Raw genomic sequence first — 21,761 nt, 5'->3', positions numbered from 1 at the left:
TTTTTTTAAATTGCCGTTAATAATAGGACACAACAGGACACGCAAAATAACAAATGCAATATATTTAACGACCACGTATGTATGAATTACAGTGGCATTCTTTCTTGTTAACGACGAGACTGTAAATAATAATGTATTTAAATTAACTATCCGGCAGCAATATATCTAAACCATTGTCTACGAAATTAAATCCGTGCAAAAATAAAGTCACTATATTTTGGCTTTTGGATGCTACAATCATGTTTAAATATTATTGAAACAAGTTCGTGTCGTTTTGATACGAGACCCACGCAGTTTGAACTCGTCATAATTACCTTGTTAATGTTCACAACTCCCCTGTCAATGTCAAGACTTGAATCTTCAGGTATTTGGTTGAGCTCAAACTGTGATGATTCTTGCTGCCGTCAGCAAGATCTATTTTCTCGATTTACTAGAACTGTCCTACAATGCGCATATCAAAGAAGCTGCGATTGGCGCGTTTTTAATATTTCTAAGCCAGCCTACACATTTTTCCTAGCAAATCTTTCAGCTGCGAAGTATTCGTTATACGATAAATTTAGTTATTTTGAGAAATGGCCACAAAATGCTATTTCCAAAGAAATTTGAACAGGATTGTAGAAAGAAAAACATCACTATAAGTAGAATGAATTCAAATTTGTCACTGAGTTCATGGCTCGAGCAGCGGTAATTTTGACAAATTGCGCATGCGCTAATGACATTTTGCGCTGAAGCGGGAAATAAAGCCACATTAAAACGAAAGGTACATATGTAAAAAAGAAAATCATTTTTTTTATCTAGAACAATGACGCAAATGTATTTTTGCAACCTTAAGGGCTCTTCTTATTTTGTAATATGTGTAGCTGCAGAGCTTTGGTAGAGGTTGTCTTGCCTTCATCATCTTTAAGATCATTTTCGAGCGAATACTGTATGTAAATACTGCTCTTTTAAATAAAGGCTATATACAATAACTCTGCATTGCGCCTAAATGAATAGTTATTAAAACTGATAGGGAAGGGAATATTTGGAAGAAGGAAGCGTTTATTGGAAGATGCATGTATTAGAAAGTGAAGATCTAGTCATATTTTTAAACGCATTTTGAATCCCTATTAAATTTCTCAAAAAATCCTTTTTTATGATCCCAATGCATGGTTGTCGTTGTTCGGTTATATGTTTATATAGCTACATGCATCCATTAGCGTTGACGTTTTTGAACACAAAGAATCCGTAACTTGATCGCGGAAGAAATACAGGTGTTTTTGCTTTAACTCCTTTAATACTTGGTATAATGTTATCTTTCGTCAAAGTGAGGATATTTCCATTTAATAATATCATCTTTGATTGAAGATTGTTATCTGGCGCAGTTAGGACATACGCCTCAACCTCTTTTTTCTCTAAACCACGAATGGAGAATCTGATAGTTTCGTTTAGGTTCAAGTTAATTGCCATGACTACAATATCATACCGACTTGCTCTGGAACAAAAAGCAAACACTTGAAAATAACTCTCCACCACTCTGTTTGTATCCAACACCCTATCCCCGACAAGTTTCTTAAATATAAGAGCAGACCAATAATCTGGCAAAGGATTATGGGTAACTGGATCCAGCATGCCATAATATCCGCCATAAAAACTTTGTCTAATTACTACTTTATGACAATGTGTTGATGCAAGGCCTAACTTGCCAAGATATAAAAAACCAGACGCGTATGTATCAGATAGATCACGAGCTCCTCCACCACTGGAACTCCCAGTTTCCCCTAACCATAAGGGGGAAGTTGTGTTTGTGACTTCAAGTAGACGCCGTTGCCAAGCCATTTGTTCATTGAGCTTACTCAGGTAGGTAGGATCTAAGTAAGCCGCTAAAGTTGACGCAGTTTGATGCATATAATACTGATGATAAGTGATAGCATCCACACGAGGTCTGCTTGTAAGGAATTCTTCCATGAACATCAACGACTTGTAATTAGGTTGTGTAATGTCGGGACCAAATACTTGACTGCTTTTCCTTTTAACTAGCGATCTCAGTTTTGAAATATCTATCGCAAGTTGTTCACCGGTAACACCGTACTTCTCGCCATATTTTGTATATCGGTTTGGTTCGTTACCCAACTCCCAGTCCACTTCGTACCCATTTCTCTCAGCAAATCTGATGATTTTTCGAGCGTGTTTAGCATTCCATCTGTTATGCGATTTTCTTTGTTTTTCATTTAAACCAAAAATTAATTTCAAACCATTTCTTGACGCAAACTTCGCAATTTCTTCAAAATAAAACACGGGGAGTGTGTAAGGCTTCATTTTTTTCCAATTTTCGAAATAAGGAGTGCAATTATATGTCTCTTTCGCTTGCCTGATTTTGTCTCTTTTGCTTCGGTAACTTTTTCCCGCGTTTTCTTTACGTGTTTTTGTAGAAATGGTAAGATAATCTTGAGGAGTGCCTCCAATTCTTAAATATGCAGGTTTCAAAGCCTTGGCCAGATTGTTAAACTTCTCCAAGCGTAATGGAACACAACGAAACTTTCTCATCATTTCAAGCGTATCAATGGAGAAAGACAAAAACCGTTCATCAATTTTGCATCTTTTGTAATTCAAGTCGACATCTACAACCACGCTGGCGAAATGAGGAAGTCTGGAAAGAAACTTTGTTAAAAATATTTTCTTCAGACAATACTTGCAAGTCATATTATTCTTCAAAAACCAAGCCTTACTGCTGTGGACAACAAACGTAGTTGAAAAAAGCAAAAACAATATTAATACCGACTTCATTTTGAAAGCGTGATCATGAAACAAATAGTATGTGTTTTTTGTATCTTCCACTCTTATCGAAACATAATCCAAGTATCATTCAAATGTTGTAAGTCTTAGAATCGGATGAATGTTGTGATAATTATGAACGTTTTGTTTTGTTTATTTCATCAACAGTAACAAGATTGATTGACAACTGTTCCCAAAACACACATTACTTAATACTAAATCGCGGTTTCACTTGACTTGTTACGTCGAAAATACTGACCGTTTTGTTTATATACCGTGTCGTACGATAACAGAAATAAAAGTGCGATACGTTGGCGACGTGTTATTTTTAACAGATTTCAGTCACCTCACACTTCGAGAATTATCAGCTTGATAATATTTTTGTACGAACAAAAAAATTTTCAAGTATAAATATAAACATCCGTTAGCTGTGTTAGTTCGAGCACGGCTTTTTCTCGTCTGGTTCTGTTCCCACCATTGTTTTCAGTGTTTCCAATAGAATTTAAACTGAATGTAAAAACGAAAACAATCTACACTATTCATAACTGTAAACATTGAATACTTATGTCTTTATCCATGGATACACACATCTTTTTAAGATTATCCAAGCAAAAAATACAAATTATTATCACAGGGAAGAAACAGAAATCTTTCATATGCATAGCTCATCAAAAATAGGAATTACTTGATTACATAAATAACGATAATTAAATTTATCGTACTGATTAAATGAGCACTTTTAAATGAAAGGCGCTTTCAGGGGAAAATCTCATTAGTATTAGTGTTTAAATTATTTGCTCTTTGTATCCTTCTTGAGCTATCAAAAAGGGTAGCAAATAGGCCTTGGGACGAGGTTGCCCTCTTTTCGCATTCTCTTGCAGGTTACTCTAAAGTTGCTTAATCATTTTCTTTGTAGACGCTTACAGATACTGGCATTAGAAATCTTAACCCTTTAAATCGTATTAGTCAATAGTAAGTAAACACACGAATAGCATTTCCTTTGAAACACACTGTAGCTAAGTAAGTGCGAGAAAGAGTGCTTAAGAATGTCAGGTATTGAATCTGATTGCTTAAAATGGCCTTGATTCATGATCGACAGTTGTAGCCAACATTGTTGTATGAAAAACATGTTTGTCAAATAACTTTATGTTATTCAGATGTCTTAAATCAAATATTCTGTTCATGTCTTGGAAAAATTTGGTATTGTGAGGTAAGGTTAAGGGAATAATTTGTTTGAAGGTTGACTGTTCGAGTGGTAGTTTAAATTTATGACCTCTCACTTGCTGGGCAATTTCTTCACTATTCCTGTGCTATGTATTAGATTCAATCACTTTGCAACTCTGAAATATACAAACTTACTTATACAGTAGACTCTCTATAACTCAACATTCTATTACTCAAACTTCTCCTTAACCTGAACACTTTTGCCTTGTTGCGACCTCAGTGTGAATTTTGTACTTTGTTCTTGCCACAGATTATCTAACACTTGGACAAAGATGCTATAACAAAATCATTTTAACTTATCAATTTTTTTTATATAATTTTACAACAACAGTGCAGGATATTCAACTATGTAGTTTTTTTTTCTTTTATGAAAATTCCTCCACAATGGTCTATGATGAGTTACGCTTTAGAGATCTTGTGAAACAGTTCTTTAAGTTTAAAATTGACAAAATTTAGCAAATAATCCGGATGTTACACCTTTTCCCCTTCCTTGCCACAGATGCCAAAAGTGGACCATTGTTAGATCACTTTTGAGATTAGGGAACCCATTGACCTTCATTACGGCTAACGTTATTATAGAATGTTGACAAATGTTCATATGTTTCCTTTCAGGTCAAATCTAGGTCATGAGACAATGCACATATTTGTCCAGTATTCATTCTTAATCTCATTTTTTGTCGACTAACTCATTTTCAGGTTTTTTATAATTGGCTTGACGCCATAACTTACAGCTATTTTTATGAGCTTTGTTTTGCTATGATGAACGTAAACAAACAATTTTTTTCTGAGAAAGAAAATCACTTTTGCAAGTTGCGGGTGTAAGCATCCACAAAAACACATTTTCCAATGTGCTACCATCCCGCCACTACGTGATAGCAAAGAAATTTATATCTCAAAACATAAGAAAGGATCTTTCCTCCAAACTTTATGATTGTAGTGAGTAATGTTTTACGTTTTTAAAATGAAATCTGCTCAATTAAAGAAGCTACATTCTTAGGTAGCTTGTTGACGTCCTTTATGACTGCGTTTGAAGTTGATAGGCTGACTTTTCGACCCTTTTTTAAGTTGGATAAACCAAGAATATTTTTATATAGAAAAGTTACTTTTTGTTATTATTATTTGTTATTATTATCTCTGCGTAGCTAGCCAGGAATTTTTTGAGTCTCTAGATATGTAAAAATCACTTTTCAACCCCTTTTTTGTCCGTTCTTAGAGAAATCAAGGGTAAAAACCACAACTTCTTCCCTTTGATCCCCCGTGTCAGCAGTGTCAGGGCAAAGAATTTAAGCAAAAAGTTTAACTTAATGCAGCTAAACATCCATGGTATGAGATCACAGTTTCTCATAACTATAGAAACGTTTCCATAGGTATAATCAGTTGATCTGTGTTTCGTTTTTTTTAAACGGCCATATTGAAGTTTCTTGTTCTGTGGTTCTCAATAATAAATTCGTAAACGATATGCGGAACCAGAAATTTTACCGCTGGACATTAACGTTTTTTCCGCTTTGGAAACAGTTGCAAATATACACATGCAATTTAAGCGGAAAATTCCACAAAAGCGGAAAATTGGCCGAACGGAAACCGGATATTAATTTTTGCTGCCGAACTAGATATTTTGTACAGTGGATGTTGAAAAAGGTTTATTTGCAGGAAGGAATTTACGTGACCCTTGTTTGACTATCCCTCCCTTCCCCCTCACCCCGTACCCTCAGTTGCAGAGAAAATATGAAAATTGGCTTAGTTGAGGGGAGTTTCCAGAATATTGATATGGCGACCGTGATTATTATGAACAACATCCGATTCGATTTGAAATGACATTAAGTATTGGCATTCTTACGCTTAAATTTCTCATGGAATTAGTATATAATTAAGCTTTACACGAAAACACATTCACTTCCCGTTGCTTAGTATTCATAACGCGTTCATGACAGCTTCATGTTATCACATCATTTCGTACAACTCGTTGTATGTGGTTTTACTTAATCAATGCTGGATTACCTTCTGACCACTGAAATCATCAAGGTTCTAAAGTTGTGTCCTCCTTCTTAACCGTACTTGATTGGTAATATGATGCAAACATGATAAAAAGGAGTGTAATGATGAGTTTGGATTTACATCAAACTTAAAATACAGATTAACCTTTTTTGATTTCAATAAAGAGATGTTTGTACTTCGAACATGATGTTTGATAGTCAGTCTTGTTGAAAAGGTAAGTTACTGTATGCTTCTAGTCATTTTGAAAATTATACAATATTATTATTTATCTTTCTATTTGTTGTTTTTTGTTGTGTTGGTTCTTATTCCTTGTTCTATAAGAAATTCAACAGTCTGTAGATGGTGATACCCTACAGGCACTCTACAAAAAACAGCTAAAAATTTCAAGTTCTGTTGGGTATACAGAAACAGTTCTCAGTTAAATCCTGCATTTTGTGACACAAATATCGCGCAGTTTTAATAAAGGATCGTTTATTTGATGACGCACGGTTATAATCTGACAGATTATATCTTTGCTGTCTTTAGCAAAGAAATGAATTAGCTGTTTCTAAGGGAAACTTCTACAACATTCTTTACTAAACAATGCTCCTTTTGCACGGCATCCCGAAAACACATAAACTATATGGGGTTCCCTTCAACAAGCAGTATATCAACCAGTAACTTTGTAATATTGTGAAACTTTGAAACCAGCAGTTTATTTTTTAAAGTTTATTTACCATAAATATATATGACATGGACCCAGGGGAATGTTGAAGTCGCTTGAAGAACTAAATCGATTTTCCTCGTTGTCGGGAACATTCTTATTTACACCATGCCATTTTTTTCTGAATTTCTAACTCACGCCATTAGGTCATAGGATTTTAAATATTATTCTTAATTACTTTCCACTTATTACAAAAGCAATTACCCAAACATAAGAATTACAACTTTCTTTTCAGATTAATTGCTTTTGGATGGCATGACCAACCCGTTTTTAACCCGTGAAAAACCCTAGCTGTTGAGCTCTGCGGAGGTGCTAAATAAAAGCAACGCGAAACCAATGTAAACAAAATTATATTTCGTGTGTTTGTAGCACCGATTTTTCTCTCTCGGACAGTCGGACTAATGTTTGCAATACTGGATGCAAGTTGAAAAGATATTCGTGGTTGTACGATGAAATGCAAGGCTTTTTCTTATTACTTTTGAATTTGTTGGTTTATAAGAGATTAGCAAATTACTTTAAAAACAATTAGAATAATAATAATCAAATAATCCTAGATAAAGATTGATTGACTTTTGTGGTTTTGAAGATTATGCTATATTAACTGCCAATGGATATATCTACTTCTAGAGAAATAACCGTATTTTACAAGTCGGCTAAAACCGATCGTGCTAAGCACGTACGAAATCTTCATGCTACTAAAACAAAGCGATATTTTTTATCGACTATGTTGTAATAAGCGAATTCCCGTAAATTTTCCACGTGCTATTTATATATGTTTGTAGCACAAAATGATATCTTAGTAGCGATACCGTTATGCTGTTTATCACCAAAGCGGAGGTTCATTTAATTGCCTACATTATTAAGTTACTTCTGTCTGTCTTTGACAGGCAAAGGAGATATCTTTATTTTCCTTTGATGCAGCCGAAAAAGTTATGTCTCATTTGTTTTCTGGTGTTCCAGCAGAACGTTAATGCAGTTAAGATCGACGTGAAAAGCATTTTTTAAGTTAGAGTAGCCATTGCATTGCAGTTATAACTTTGAGGCAAAATAACTTGGGAATGGGTGAAAATAACTGACGCCTTCTCCCCCGTGAGTAACTTGGCGGATCTTTGCTGATTTGTTAAAAATTGTTAAATAAGCATATGATCATACACATTTTCTTGGTTAACCATTCAGGCTATACACAATAGAGGCAATGCGCACACAAATTTCTAAAATATTTTTTCTTTTTGTTTATGGACGGGTCATTTTTATCCTGCCTAAGTGGATTTTTTGCTTAATGACTGGAAAACGGGTAAAAATAATTAACGTTATCTAATGCGTGGGTAATATGGGAGCATCTAGGACCAAAATGAGATCAATTTCCCAAACTTGGGTCAACCCACCCGTTCTGGAACAGACGCGTTAATGACGTCATCAAAAAACCCTTTAAATCCCCAAATCTCTGTAACTGTTTTTCAAAATGACATGTTTCTATATATTTTCTTAATCAGCGACTTAGTCTCTATACATTGGAAGTAACTATGAATTCAATTTCGTCAAAAAATTTTCTCATATGCACCGCTGACATCCGCAAAAAGCCCAAAACAATCTATTTTTTCATTGTTCTTCTACCTAACTAAGTTCAACGGGCCTTATTGACTAGCCATATACAGATTATAATACGTTACTTTTAGTATAAGCCCCATGACGTTTCTGTCTAATTCAATTGGCGAAAGCAACATAAAGTTCTAGCCGGTCGCAACACGACCGGAGGACGATCTATGCAGATAGCAGTAGCCATTTTCAAGGTCCTTTATTGAGGTTTGTAAATACTTTGCAAGTCTGTTATGTAACCGTGTTTGGCATGCTTACTCACTGTTGGCAGAAACAATTTAAAGTGAATGGTTGAATTTAACTTGCAATTTTATAAGCAAACATTTTCGGGGTCTTTTATGGATTCGTTTCTTTAAAACAACTATACAATCAAGGATATAAAATCGTAGAAAGCTAATGGTTAATAAAGTGCCTTAAAATCTACAAAATATAAGTGCAAGGAAATATGACTGGTGAAGGACTTCTTTTACCTTTGATTAATAAAATATCTTACAGGATCAGTCATTGTTAGCGGTTTCAAAAGTGTGGTGGTCACGTTGTTTAGCCTTATTTTCCAAACATATAGATTGTTGCAATCAAAGTTTAAAAGAACAAAATAATAATAGTAAATTTAATACTTTGGTATTCACAACAATAATAAGGAGTCAAAGCAGAACTACTCTGTGTGGAATTGATTGAAACAATTAGATTTGGCGGTGAAGTTTAATTTCCATTTTTCACAATAAGCTCTTATTTGCTGGCATTAAGGATTTCTGCCTTGTCCTTTTTTAGCATCCTCACCTCATTTTTGAATCGTCCTTTTTTAGCATCCTCACCGACATAAACACCGGCCAATAATAAACTCCATCTAAACCAATAGCCTTTGTTGGCAGGGATGCTGTAGCTTTGTTAAAAGTCTTTTTCAACACTTGGCATAGATGGTTATTTGCATTACGCATTCATTAATCTAAATATTAAATTCTAATTTTTAGCTGTAATGGACGACGTAAAACCCATTCTTGGACAACAAACATGTCAAGAAAGTGAAACAGTAACTTATAGTATACTTTAAGGGCAGAAAATTTCGCGCGCAGAAAGTTTTGCGCTTTGGCGTTTTTGGTTCTTTTTCGCGAAAGTTTTTGCGTTTTAAATCACAAAACAGCAAAACAAAAAATTTTTCACGCGAAATTATTGCTTACTTAAAAAACGCGAAAGTTTTTTCAAAAATCAATGACACATGGATTGATATTTTTAATACGTATGTAATAATTTTCTTTTTTCAGTCTATTTATAGTTAACTCCCGGTAAATCGAACCTCCAAGGCACCAGAAAAACAGTTTGACTTAACGAATGTTCGACTTAAGCGAAGTTCCTTGAATTCGAAACTAGACAAAAATGAGATTTAGTTCGAAAGGCGATTCGTCATGATGCAAACTTCTTGTGAAAGAAAGATTCGAAATATATTTTTAAAATATATTATATGTTCGGAATATATACTTTCAAACTTTTTATACAACGCCACTGCTCTACTGAGAAGACGTTTTTAGTTTTTTGTAAGCGCAGTATTGAATGGAACGCGATGGAATTTATGGGAAAAGATATTAAAGAGACCGAAGGTATCTCATTAGTACTTGTGACTTTGACTAATATCGTTTCTTACGTTAAAGGGTTCTACATCTATAAAAGTTTTTGGAAACCAGTGCTGTAAGAAAAGGTTTATGGCAAAATTGAACTTAACAACCCTGTGGACAATAAGGCTGTCAATGTTAAGACGAATGGGAAAATAACTGATTGATCATTTGCCGTTAGGGAAAACAGAAGGCTGCTAAAACGATTTTTTTATCTTCTACGTGCCAATCCCTATGGAAGATGCGTTATCACTATTACTGCAAAAGCAGTAAATCTTGGATTGCGATGGCATGCAAGTGCCTTGCATTATCCAACTGTCAGGACAAAAGTGTTTGGTGGACATTTAAAAAAAAAACAGAACTTATATTTTAAAAAAGGACTGTAACGTGTTAAAAAATAACTTTTTGTTACGTGCAAGAATGTATTTATTTTCTAATCTTTTTTTCTACTTCTCCAGCCATCCATCTGACGCCTTAAAATTTGCAAGATCAAAACTTTCAGCAAATTGAAAAGCCTTCTCTTTGATCATATTGCAACCAAAAGGAAAATTTATGAGAACCATGTAAGAACAGGTTTTTCAAAATTTCATTACATTACATACCAGTATTCATTTTTCGAACATTTATTTTCTACTTAGTCACTAAAAAGATCGAGTTATCCGAAGAAATTAACCTGAGGGGGAACCAAAAATGGTTCGAGAAGACAAATGATCGAGTTAACGAGTAGTTTTTATAAGAAAGTATTAAGAAATGTCCAAGGGACCGTAGAAAACAGTTCCAGCTAATAAAAGTTCGAGTTAACTGTATGCTAATGCTAAAAATTTCGCTAATATCTTCAGCTTTTTTCTCTTTTTTTTATATTTCCCGCTGAAACAGGTGGAGTATTCACGACTGGGGTTTGCCAATGGCTTTGTTTTTTTCAGGCTCAATATAAGCCTTGATTTAGCATTGGTTACATGCTAGGTAAGCATAACTACTACAGAAGAAAAAACATTATCCATGGTGATTGAAAAGGTTTCAGAATTTTTGATGCTATTAAGCTCGGCTCAGACAAGATGTCATCCATCTATCCTTTCCGTGACATCGACCCAATGTTGGGTAATGATGACAGGCAGGTGGATGATAACAGTCATCTACTAGCTGTTTGTGATGTCACGTAAAAGAACTTGAATTGTTAAGGGGTAGCAAAATGGTGAAGATGGAGAAACTGATGACGAAACTGATTCTGATTGAGAAGTTGAAAAAAATAAGTTCTATTTTTTGCTTTAGAAAATTTTAAAAAATGTCCTATTTTTTGCTCATTCGCGAAAGTTTTTTCAAGCGAAAATAACTTTTTACTTCATTCGCAAAATTTGTTCCAGAAACCGCAAACTTTTTTTTTTATACACAAAGGTTTTTGCCCACGAAAGTTTCTGCCCTTAAAGTCACTTTTTCGATCTCACGCTTATTCTGTGTAGGCTAAGAAGGACATCTAACAGGATACCCTACCCATACACTTATTATAGGTTATACCAGTAGATATGCATAGATGTCAACACTTTCATATGTCGATAAGAGTGTCACGTCAAGCTTATCAAACCATTTGATAGTCCTCAAATACGCCGTCATAGTTTGGTGTCCATAGTTCTTCCTCATGATTTGATCAAAGGGCATCCTGTGTTTTAGAAGTAGATTTGCTCGTACTGTACCCAAGCTGCATTACCTTGTTCTTGAAGAGTCGTCACAAGATCAAAACCTCTGTACTAACGGTCAAAATATAAATTATCTCATGTGCGTCTGGGTATATTCTGCAGCAATATCAGTACTATATTTCCCGATGCTTTCAAATCTAGTTAAGTTGGGAAACCATCAATAGCACCAGTACGGAATTCAAAGTTGTGAATTAGATCATCAATGAAAACACGCAATTTATATCCCCATTTCTTTGGTTGCTGTGGGTTTGAGCACAGATTTCACTCTGAATGGAACCCTTTTTTTCTTAATACACAACTTTACTGACGGATTTAACTCAGAAACTTTTTTCTGCAGGTGGTCGAAAATAGGTCGGGTTTTATATAGTCGGTCTGAGCAATTGTTAGGGCGAGTCATGTTATGACTATAATGTAAATCTCTTTAATAATAGCCGTATTCCGTCTGTCTGTTTGCGCGCGAGAAAAAAGTCGTGTTACGGAAACACGAATTGCAATAAATAAAAGATGGGCGAACCCGTGGATTTTTTCACGGGTTAACCCTGTATTATAATACCTGTTCACGCATGTCTGTCGGTCACACAAAATGGTAGCAGCGGCTTCTTTGATCTTGTTTTGTCCTCAAAAAACCGGGGGTTTGAATAGCTCTTAATTTTTTCAAATCTATTTAATGATATTGTGCTTGAGATTTCTTCGAAATAACATTTTTTGCTTTAGTAAATAAAGCTCGGTAGCTTAATTTTTAAAACTCTCCTGATTTGTGCGGAAGATCGGGGTTCAATTCCCTTAGCGGCGATTCAATATGGGCAAGTGAATGTTGTATTAACATGATGCTGTCATTTTGGGGCATTTGATGCAAATATATTTGCAGTCAATTGCTCCTATACAGTGAGGAAAATTACAATTTATTTTAAATCCTCTTGAAATTAGGTACCATTCTTTTTTTGACGTCAGTATTTTTTAGACTGGATCTTTAGGGACACTGTAATTTACTACAGCCTTTTTGGAAATAATTATACTCATTGTGGATTTTTCAATTCGAAAGGAAAAACTCAATGATTGCTAGGATTCACCTATCGCTAAATATCTCAATTACAACTCTAATTTTTAACGCAAAAATAGGTATTCTTTATTTGGTTGTATTCTTTTCAACAAGAGGAACTACTAGTCGAGGCAAATGCTCACATCTTAGTGGAGACATGCGGACACATCTAAAGAATATACAATTCTTATACATTTCCGTATATTTCTTCTGAGTCCATTTAGCAGCGCTAGCTTCAAGACAGGTAGTTTTAATGCTGGGCGCTAGTAAGCACTATTTTTTAGCGTTAGTTTATGCTAATTAGCGCCTCAGGGAACCTTGCTTTACCTCGTTTACTGATTTTTTGCAAGTCTTCAGTTTTTCTGAAACGTGCTCGTTAAATTTGCCTCGAAAATATAAACTTTTTCGAAACATGTAGTAGAAAGAAGTCTTCAATTTGCTGGGAGACCAGCACAAGTCACAAGTTAGCAGCACCGATGAAGAAAAAGAAGGAAGAACTGAAGCAGACAAAACACACTGTCAACAGTAGTTAACTCCAGTGCATATAGTACACATAACTACCACGCAGCAGCTACGCGCATCAGTTTATTACCTAACGTCTCAGCAGGAACAACAGCGCATACAAAATCAAGCAGATTTAGGCTTTTTTTGAGATGGTTACGTTAAAATGACCACCCGCGAGAGAAGAGATTATTGACTGGTTTCGAGAAACAGTGGTAGACTTAAGTCTAGGGTCTTTATGTATGTCCTAGTCGGCTAGAAGACCCTAAGGCTAATAAGGTCCCCAGCAAAACTTGATGAAGATTCTCTTAAGATGATATATATATATTTTTTTCGCTGGGAAGAACTGCACGCAAACTGTTTATATAATCTCCAGAAGAAAAGAAGTACTTAATTGTGGGTTGGTAAAAGAGGGGTTGAAACAATGTTCAAAGCGCTACTAGAAATTTTTTTTTGCAAAAACTTAGTACACTGGCTTTCTTGTCAGTTACTTTTTCCGACATACTTAAGAATCTAAAATATTTATTACTCTCATTTTAACATAGGAAAGCGAAATAAAATGAATCAGTTTAACTTGCTCTGCATACTCCATAATAAACTGTGCGGAATAACGTACGAATGCATACTCATAAGGGAAATTTAGTGATTTTCGCGATTATCTCGATACTTTGTTTGTTACTTTATGATCTATAAACCAAGTTGAACCATATTTCTTTCATGACATCTTTTGAATGGATTTTGCATTAATAGGCTCCCGTAACAGAATGATATTGCAAGGTACTTCGTAGTACTAAGTTACTTCCCTTGTTTCCTATGCTCAGAGTTATTAACGTATGCTCGTAGATACCTCTTCCTTTTTGTCTATTTGCACAGAAATCTTTGTTTCTTGTGCTTATAGACTTGACTACCCCCAGATTTGTTTATACATTTGCAAATACCATCGCTCTTGGAATATTTTCAGGTAATTCTTGTTGTGTCGTTTTTTGCAGATTTGATTTTTTTGTGTTATTTCTACAATTTTTGAATAACAAGCAATTTGATTCACAACTTCGTCAATTGCCCCTACGTTTTCTTCCTAAGAATTGTCCAACCTCGATCCCAGGGCTTTTTTCTCATTTTGTTATACATCGCCGTCTCTCGTGCTATTGTCACTGTAGAAACAATATTTGATCGAAATGGTCTTTAGAAAGCTTCGCATGTAAGTGAAGTTCACTAGATCTCTGTTTCACAATGATAAAAACCTTTATCGGTTTTATGTTGTAAAACGCTTGAGTATATTTTCACTTTTTAGGATCTATGAACAGAAGAAGTCTTGCAGTTAGCATCTTCCTTCTTAGGAATGTAACTTTCCTCGGTCAAACTCAGAGAAATATTGTTAATTTTATAGACTTCGTCAGCAGTTCTGACAGCTGTTGAAACTGGAGCAGCTGAATCTTTGATCACATGCCGATACGGCACAAATGGAAAGCGATATTCAACCCATCATACTTCCCTGATTGATAGAAAGACGGTTTTCTAGTAAGCTTGACCATTCTCCCTAGAGGGATACAAAAGGTATTCTTGTAGGCGGCGAATATGCCTATACCAAACTTTAACTTCACATCTTTATCTTTAGCACCCGTATCGTACCTTTTTGATAAGATTTTGCGTTTAAACTTTGGCAAAAGTAGAGGTCTCTTCATACGACAAGTACATTGTAGTCTGCAGTTCATTTGCGTTTAAGGTGTTACGTTATACTCAATACTTTTGCCATTTTTTGTCACTATGGTTGTTTTCCTATTCAGTCCAGTTAGTTCTAGATCAAAAGGAGACGGAGAATCTCTGGAAAAATGACATCGTTTTGCTTACTGTAACGGACCATGAGGGTCTTTGTTCTCTATGGTCAGTGACAGAGATATCACTTCTTACAAGGCTCTTTGTATGTCTACCTTCCAGATTGTGGCAAGAGCTTCTTCACTTGTTCTTGCTATTTCTGAAGGTACATTGACATCTACTTGTAGCAGTATGTGTCTCGCTGCATAAATATCTGATAATAAGCTGATCAGAGAGGCTGATACTTGTGCCTGGAATCTATGGATGGGTGCAGTGCATTCTATTACACCTTTACTATGTTTTGTCAAACTTTTGGAGTAAGGGCTTAGCTTTAGGGTGTGATGAACTTCGCATAATCCCTATTGATGAGGAATCAAAGTTTGTAAATTTGTACAGTTTGCTCTTGCTACAAATCTCGGCAAACCCTAATATAGATTAGGGGTTATGACATCGAATAAATCCATCATCTGAGAAATTTCATTGAGTCATACTGACTAGGTTCAGGTAGTCATTACTGAAATACGACCTATGATAGTCAAAAAGTGGTATTGTGACTATCTTAACGTAGTCACTGCACGTTGAGAAAAAATGACTCCCTTCAACGTAGTCATTTTGACTACATTAGATAGTCAATAAAGTTAGTCATAGAAAGCTGAAATTTTATTTTATTATTATTTATTTATTTATTTATTTTTTTGGGGGGGGGGATTTGGGATTTTAACCTCCTAGATTGGTAAAAAAGCATAGCATAAATCTATCAAATCTTAACCATGGTCGACAAAAATTTTGGAGGGGACATGCGCCCCCCTCGCCCAGTAGGCCGCTACGACCATAACCGCAGCTCAAGTTTTGCGAAGCTAATTTATTTGTTCACTGAAAAAAAAGGGTCATTCCACAAACAGGCCGCATCACAAGGGTTAACTGCGAATTTTGAAAATTAAAAATGCCCATTTAACCATCTGAACGTGATGTTTGGTTGAAACTTCGTCCAATACTCTCACCCAGTTCTCCGTTAGTATACATATATCAGTACATATATATTGATATCGGGCGTTTATAAAATTTCCGCACTAACTTGTGAGCGTTTGGCCTCAAGATACTCTCAAAATAACACTGGGGCCATTTCTTGTGCACTGAAAGAAAAAGGGCCGGGGATGAAGTTTTCCCGGTAATTCGAACAATGGCGCACGCTATTCATTGGATGAAATTAGCATGTGACAACTCGTTTCCCAATATAGTTTTGATTGATTGCAAAGATAGATCAAAATAAGCGAGACAAAACAATAATCAAATTTTGCCAGGATTTTTCTGCAAAAATGTCAACCTCGTCCCCAGGACCTGATAGGCTTTTCATATTTAGACGGCCTGAACAAGGCTGTTCAAATAAAAAAGCCTAACAGGTCCTGGGGACGATGTTGCAAATTTGTTAGAGCAGTTTTGTAGATTTGTTGATCGGAAGCTCAATCCTTTTGGTATGGATTTGGATAATTATTATTTTAATTACTTTAGTATTTTTTAAACATCTGTATTGCATGGGCATATCTTTTATAAGTTGCGTACAAAGTTATTGCATGTTTTATTCCCCCTTGTCACTTGTTTTGATATTAGCTAGCTAGGTTCTCCTGGTGGAATTTTTTCATACCTATAGCTAGCTCTAGCTAGTAGTGTAGTAGTAGTAATATTTATTTATCAATAAGTCAGGTACAATGTAAAACTAAATAAATAAATAAATAATAATAAATATTTTGTTACAAAAATGACTAATTGATAGGAGACACCTATTAGTCAAAGACTATTCTGAAGGAGGCCACCAGTGTTTAATAATTAATGTCCTAAATAATTACCAATAAAAAACAAGTAAAACATTTGTGATAAATTAGGCAATGTAATTACTTAGAAAGATGCTATTTTGAACAAAATATCATTGAACATAGGGCTTCGTTATATTATTCTTTGACATAAATTCTGTGTTTTTATGAGTTCTCGTAGGTTTCCAAGCAAGATATAAATACAACATTTTTGTGTGCTTTACTACAATCAAAAAGTATATATATATATATGTTTTTGTAATTTTGAAACTGAAAAATATTATGTTTTATAGAAGCAAACAGAAAAATGAAATACAATTGTCAATTTTGTGAGCACACTTCAGTTTGTTTTAAGTGGCTTATTAAACATATGTGGGATTTCCATTCATTATCTCAAAAGTTTGCTGTTGTTTGTGGCGTTTCCAGTTGCATAAAAAAATTCAGAAATGAGAAAAGTTTTCTGAGACATCTGAAATTAAAACATGGAAACTTTTACCTTAATCATATGAAAAGGTATACAACTGATTTTCCTGAAGCAGTGGGTACTTCAAAGCAGACTGAAGATGATGTAAATTATGAGACACTCATCAAAAAAGATGCTAATGAGGTTGAATTGGAGGATACCTGTTTTGATGATGTATCTGAATGTTCACCACTGTCACTTGATTTCGATTCAATCATTGCTGATATACTAGTCGAACTCAGAGAAAGGTATTATGTAACTCAAAACGCTGTTTCATTCATTTGTGAAAAAGTGTGCAATATTCTTTGCATTGATAGAGAAGTGCACAAAAAGCAAATTGTTAATTCACTATATGATAATCCTGGACCCTTAATTCATGAAGAGACAAAAATATTTCTTGATTGTGAAAGTCCTTTCAAAAAATCGCTTGATAGATTCCGAAATGGGACAGTCTTGACTAATTTTGTTGCAAAAAAGCCTGAGTATGTGGCCCCCAGTGAAGTTTTTCTTGGTTACAGTGACAGTGGTTCAAAAGAAACCATGCAATATGTCCCCATTTTCGAGACATTGAAAAGTATGTTATGCCATGAAGATGTGTTGGGTGAAGTTTTACAGCCGGTGACAGTGGAATGTCAGAATGGAAGATTGAATCGCTTTTCTGATGGATCATTGCATCAAGCTAATTCCCTATTTTCTCATAAGCCAAATGCACTACAAATAGTCTTATATCATGATGATTTCCAAGTTGCCAACCCTCTTGGGAATAAAACACATAAATGTAAAGTTTCAGGATTTTATTTTATATTGGGAAATTTAAAACCAGAGCACCGATCAAGATTGAAAGACATTCAGCTAGCTTTGTTGTGTAATGCATCGTTAGTAAAAAAATATGGATATAAGACAGTATTAAATCCCTGCATTGAAGACATCAAGAAGTTAGAAGAATTTGGAATTGAGATTGAATTTGATCAATCTTTGATAAAGTTTTTTGGATCTCTTTCGATGCTTGTAGCAGATAACCTTGCTGCCCATGCTATTGGCGGATATTATCAGAACTTTTCCACTGTGGAAAGATTTTGTCGCGTATGTAATCGTGTGAAGTCAAGAATTTGTGATATGACTTGCCATGATATTTTGAGAACCAAGGAGGCATACGATGCACAAGTACTGGAAGTAGAAAAAAATCCAGAACTGACAAAATTGTATGGTATCAAGGAAAGGTCAGTTCTGAACCAGTTAAAATATTTTCATATAACTACTGGTTGTCCTGGAGATATTGCACATGATATTTTTGAGGGTTTTGCTGTGGATTTTGTTTCAATGCTGGTTGTTATTTTTTTGAAAGATAAATTGTTAACAATACCACACATCAACAAAAAGATAAATGAATTTCCATATGCAGATCGACCTTTAACCCAATTAAGATTTAAACAAACAGCATGTGAAATGTGGAACTTGCTTCGCTTGTTTCCATTAATGATTGGCAATGATATAGATCATGATAATGCTGCATGGATGTGCTTCATTCATTTTCTAGATATAGTTGAAAGGCTGTGTGCACCATCTTTTAATGAGGAAGAGTTATGTAAACTTGAGGAAGAAATCAAATTTTTTTTCGAAACATTTCTTACAATATTTCCAGATGACTCAATCAAACCTAAAGCACATTTTATCACTCACTATCCAATGAATATTCGTCTATTTGGTCCTCTTGTGAAGACGTTGCGGTTCGAATCAAAGAATGGCTACTTGAAGTCTTGTGTAGCTGCATCACGAAATACAATAAATTTATGCAAATCTATGGCTGTACACCACCAAATGCTGATGTATTTAGAACATAAAGAAGATTTTTATTTTTCATCAGCTATAGAAGTCGTTGGATTAAAGGAAGTTCTGGTGTCCTCGTTACCAGAGAAGTTTTTTGATTTAATAAATAAAAAGTGTTCGATTTTTGGTGAGTCTATCAGTGAGGCGCGTGGCGTTACTCATCAGGGCCAAAAATACTACAGTGGAGATGCTGTAGTTTTATCATGTTTTGCTGGCAAGGTCGAATTTGGTGAGATTATATCTGTTTTTATTGTACATGATATACCCTATCTTATGTGCAACAAGTTGGAAGTATTATCTTTTGCTAAACATGTCAATTCATTTTCCATGAAAAGAATTCCTGATGTGTATGCGTTAGTCAGGGTTGATGATTTTCATGATTACCACCCTCTGGGTATTTATCATTTGGAGGAAATGTTTATGCCTCCTCATCACTACATTCTATGCACCAAATAGTATATAATAATCTACAACTTTTTTGTTATGTTGTATATAAAATGTTAAGATAATAGTTTAAAAATGTTAGAAGAAAGAGAGTATGCTTAATAATACTGTGTTCCTACTTTTTTTGGAGTAAATTGAGAAGGTGTTTTTTGTTTGTTAGTTTTACTATTGACATTTTGTGACTTTGGTTAAAGTAATTAAAATTCACTATTTAGCAAACTTTAATGGTATATCTAAAATTTACTTGTTGCATTATCGGGATAATAAAGTCTGTTTAATAAATGACCAAAAGGGCTAATTAGTAAAATTGTTCCAAAAGTATTTATTGCAGATTAGTATATAGATTATTATATTAGTGTATATCATTTATTTTTCAATTATGCCGTAGATAATTTTTATATTAAGGATACATGAAACATATTACCCATGTTGAGAAGAGTGTCTATATTTCCTAAACTGCGAAATAAAAGTATATATTTTCTGATAGCCACATAAATTTCCTATCGAATAGTGTTATTGTTGTCATAAAATAATAAACTGGGAAAACATAAAAAATTATCGAACACATTTTTTGAGTTGCCAACTCTCGAGTCTAAAAGGTACAGGCATTTAAAGCTTATCGCAAAAAATCACACCATTTAAATCTACTCCAATTGAGTACTAAAATAGTGTCTGGGTTTGGCTTTTTAGGGTCTAGTTCTGAATTTATATCGAAAAGTTGCTTTTCGAGCTTCTCTGTTGTTCTTTTTACCTTCACACTGTGAAAATATCTTAACAATTTATTTTTAAGAAAAAAACACATTTAAAATAAATATTCTATGAATTATAAGCTTTCCAATGATATAAAAATCAAAAAATTGACAAAAATAACGATTTTGGTGTTTCATGTATCCTTAAAATTGTATCATATTCCATGAAAGATTCCTATTTTTATGCATGTATATAATATATTTATTTTTTAATTATTCCGAAGAAACTTTTAACATTAACATTGTAACTTCTTTATTCTATGAAAGATTCCTATTTTTATGCATATATTTTTTCTTTCAATGTTATACTTTACTAGAAAAAACTTTTACCAATGTATTCTTTTCACCAACTTTAGGTAAGGTAGTCATAAACTAGGTAAAGACAGTCATTTGGACTAGGTAACAGCAGTCATTAGGACTAGGTAACGGTAGTCAAAAGACTCACCACGGTAGTAGAAATTACTACTTGACCTGAGTATATTCGACTTACTAAAGTTTGTCAACCTGACTCACGAAAGATCGTCATTTACGAATGACTACCTAACGTCGTAATTCTTACTCACAATTGTGTATAATTTTGACTCTCTAAAAAGAGTAAATCTGACTCACGAAAGGTAGTAATAAAAACTCATGAAAGGTAGTCCCGATAGGCACTGTAAAAAGACTACCTTTCGGTATTCAATTTTACTTACCTTGCATCTCTCAGTGATTTCATCATATAAAGGCGTGGGTACTTTCGTCCTTTCTAAGTATATAGTGCATGTGGTGGCAGACATGAAACTAAAAGATGCTATTAATGAGTGATAAAAATCCTGTCATATGCGTGGAGAAGATGCCCAAAGCTGTTGTTGCATAATGCATATCTCTGAGCTCAGATATCGCAATGGTTTCGACATATATGTGTTTTAGTTATTACCGATTTTTTCACCTAAATTTTATTGATTTTTCACCGTTTTACATTCAAAGAATTCATAGTTGCCTTTCCATTTCATACTTATCCATACTACGTCCTGGTAACATTTCTTTCTGCTTCCCCTTCTTATTGTCAGCAGCAATGGTGTTTTTAGACATCAAGAAACGGTTCCGCAGCACTAACTAAGTCTTGTTTTAATCTCGCTAAAATTTTGTTTTGGCATGTCTCGCAATGCTCTGGGTAATTGTTCTCTACAGTACCTTCCGTTTATAATGATGTTTTTCCACTGCAAATCTATCATTAACAATTTGTTCTAGAGAACCATGTAAATAGTTTACCACGTTGTAATTTCGTGAATTGTCAAAGAACTGCAACTTTCACAGTATGATATAAAGATTGGCGATAGTATGGCAGCGTAATTTTTCCCACCTTAACTACTCCGATTTCCCGGTGGTAAGAAAAATTACGCTGGGTCTCCTGGCTACTGCTTTGGCTGATCCTGCAACTACAACTCCTGGTTAACAAAAATTTAAATAAAACGATGAATTAGTCGAGAAACTGATTGACCTGTACGAAGAAAGACCCTGTCTCTGGGACATTTCTGAGCGAAGCTACTCAAAAAGAGATGTCAGGGAAAA

General features: G+C 34.5%; 2 protein-coding genes across 2 annotated transcripts; one reads left to right on the top strand and one right to left on the bottom strand.

Moving 5' to 3' along the window:
• Positions 1 to 1,037: 1,037 nt before the first annotated feature.
• Positions 1,038 to 3,339, bottom strand: LOC130622621 (heparanase-like). The gene has a single exon (XM_057438104.1). The coding sequence runs from the start codon at positions 2,761 to 2,763 to the stop codon at positions 1,180 to 1,182; it is 1,584 nt and encodes a 527-aa protein (XP_057294087.1). The 5' UTR covers positions 2,764 to 3,339; the 3' UTR covers positions 1,038 to 1,179.
• Positions 3,340 to 16,801: 13,462 nt separating this feature from the next.
• On the top strand, positions 16,802 to 19,473 carry LOC130621354 (uncharacterized). Its single transcript, XM_057436645.1, has one exon. It carries the CDS (start codon positions 17,035 to 17,037, stop codon positions 19,471 to 19,473), a length of 2,439 nt encoding a protein of 812 aa, XP_057292628.1. The 5' UTR covers positions 16,802 to 17,034.
• Positions 19,474 to 21,761: the final 2,288 nt, after the last annotated feature.

The sequence above is a fragment of the Hydractinia symbiolongicarpus genome, chromosome 12, assembly GCF_029227915.1.
Source record: "Hydractinia symbiolongicarpus strain clone_291-10 chromosome 12, HSymV2.1, whole genome shotgun sequence".
Classification (NCBI taxonomy): Eukaryota; Metazoa; Cnidaria; class Hydrozoa; order Anthoathecata; family Hydractiniidae; genus Hydractinia; species Hydractinia symbiolongicarpus.
This window is presented reverse-complemented; position numbering and strand designations above follow the sequence as displayed.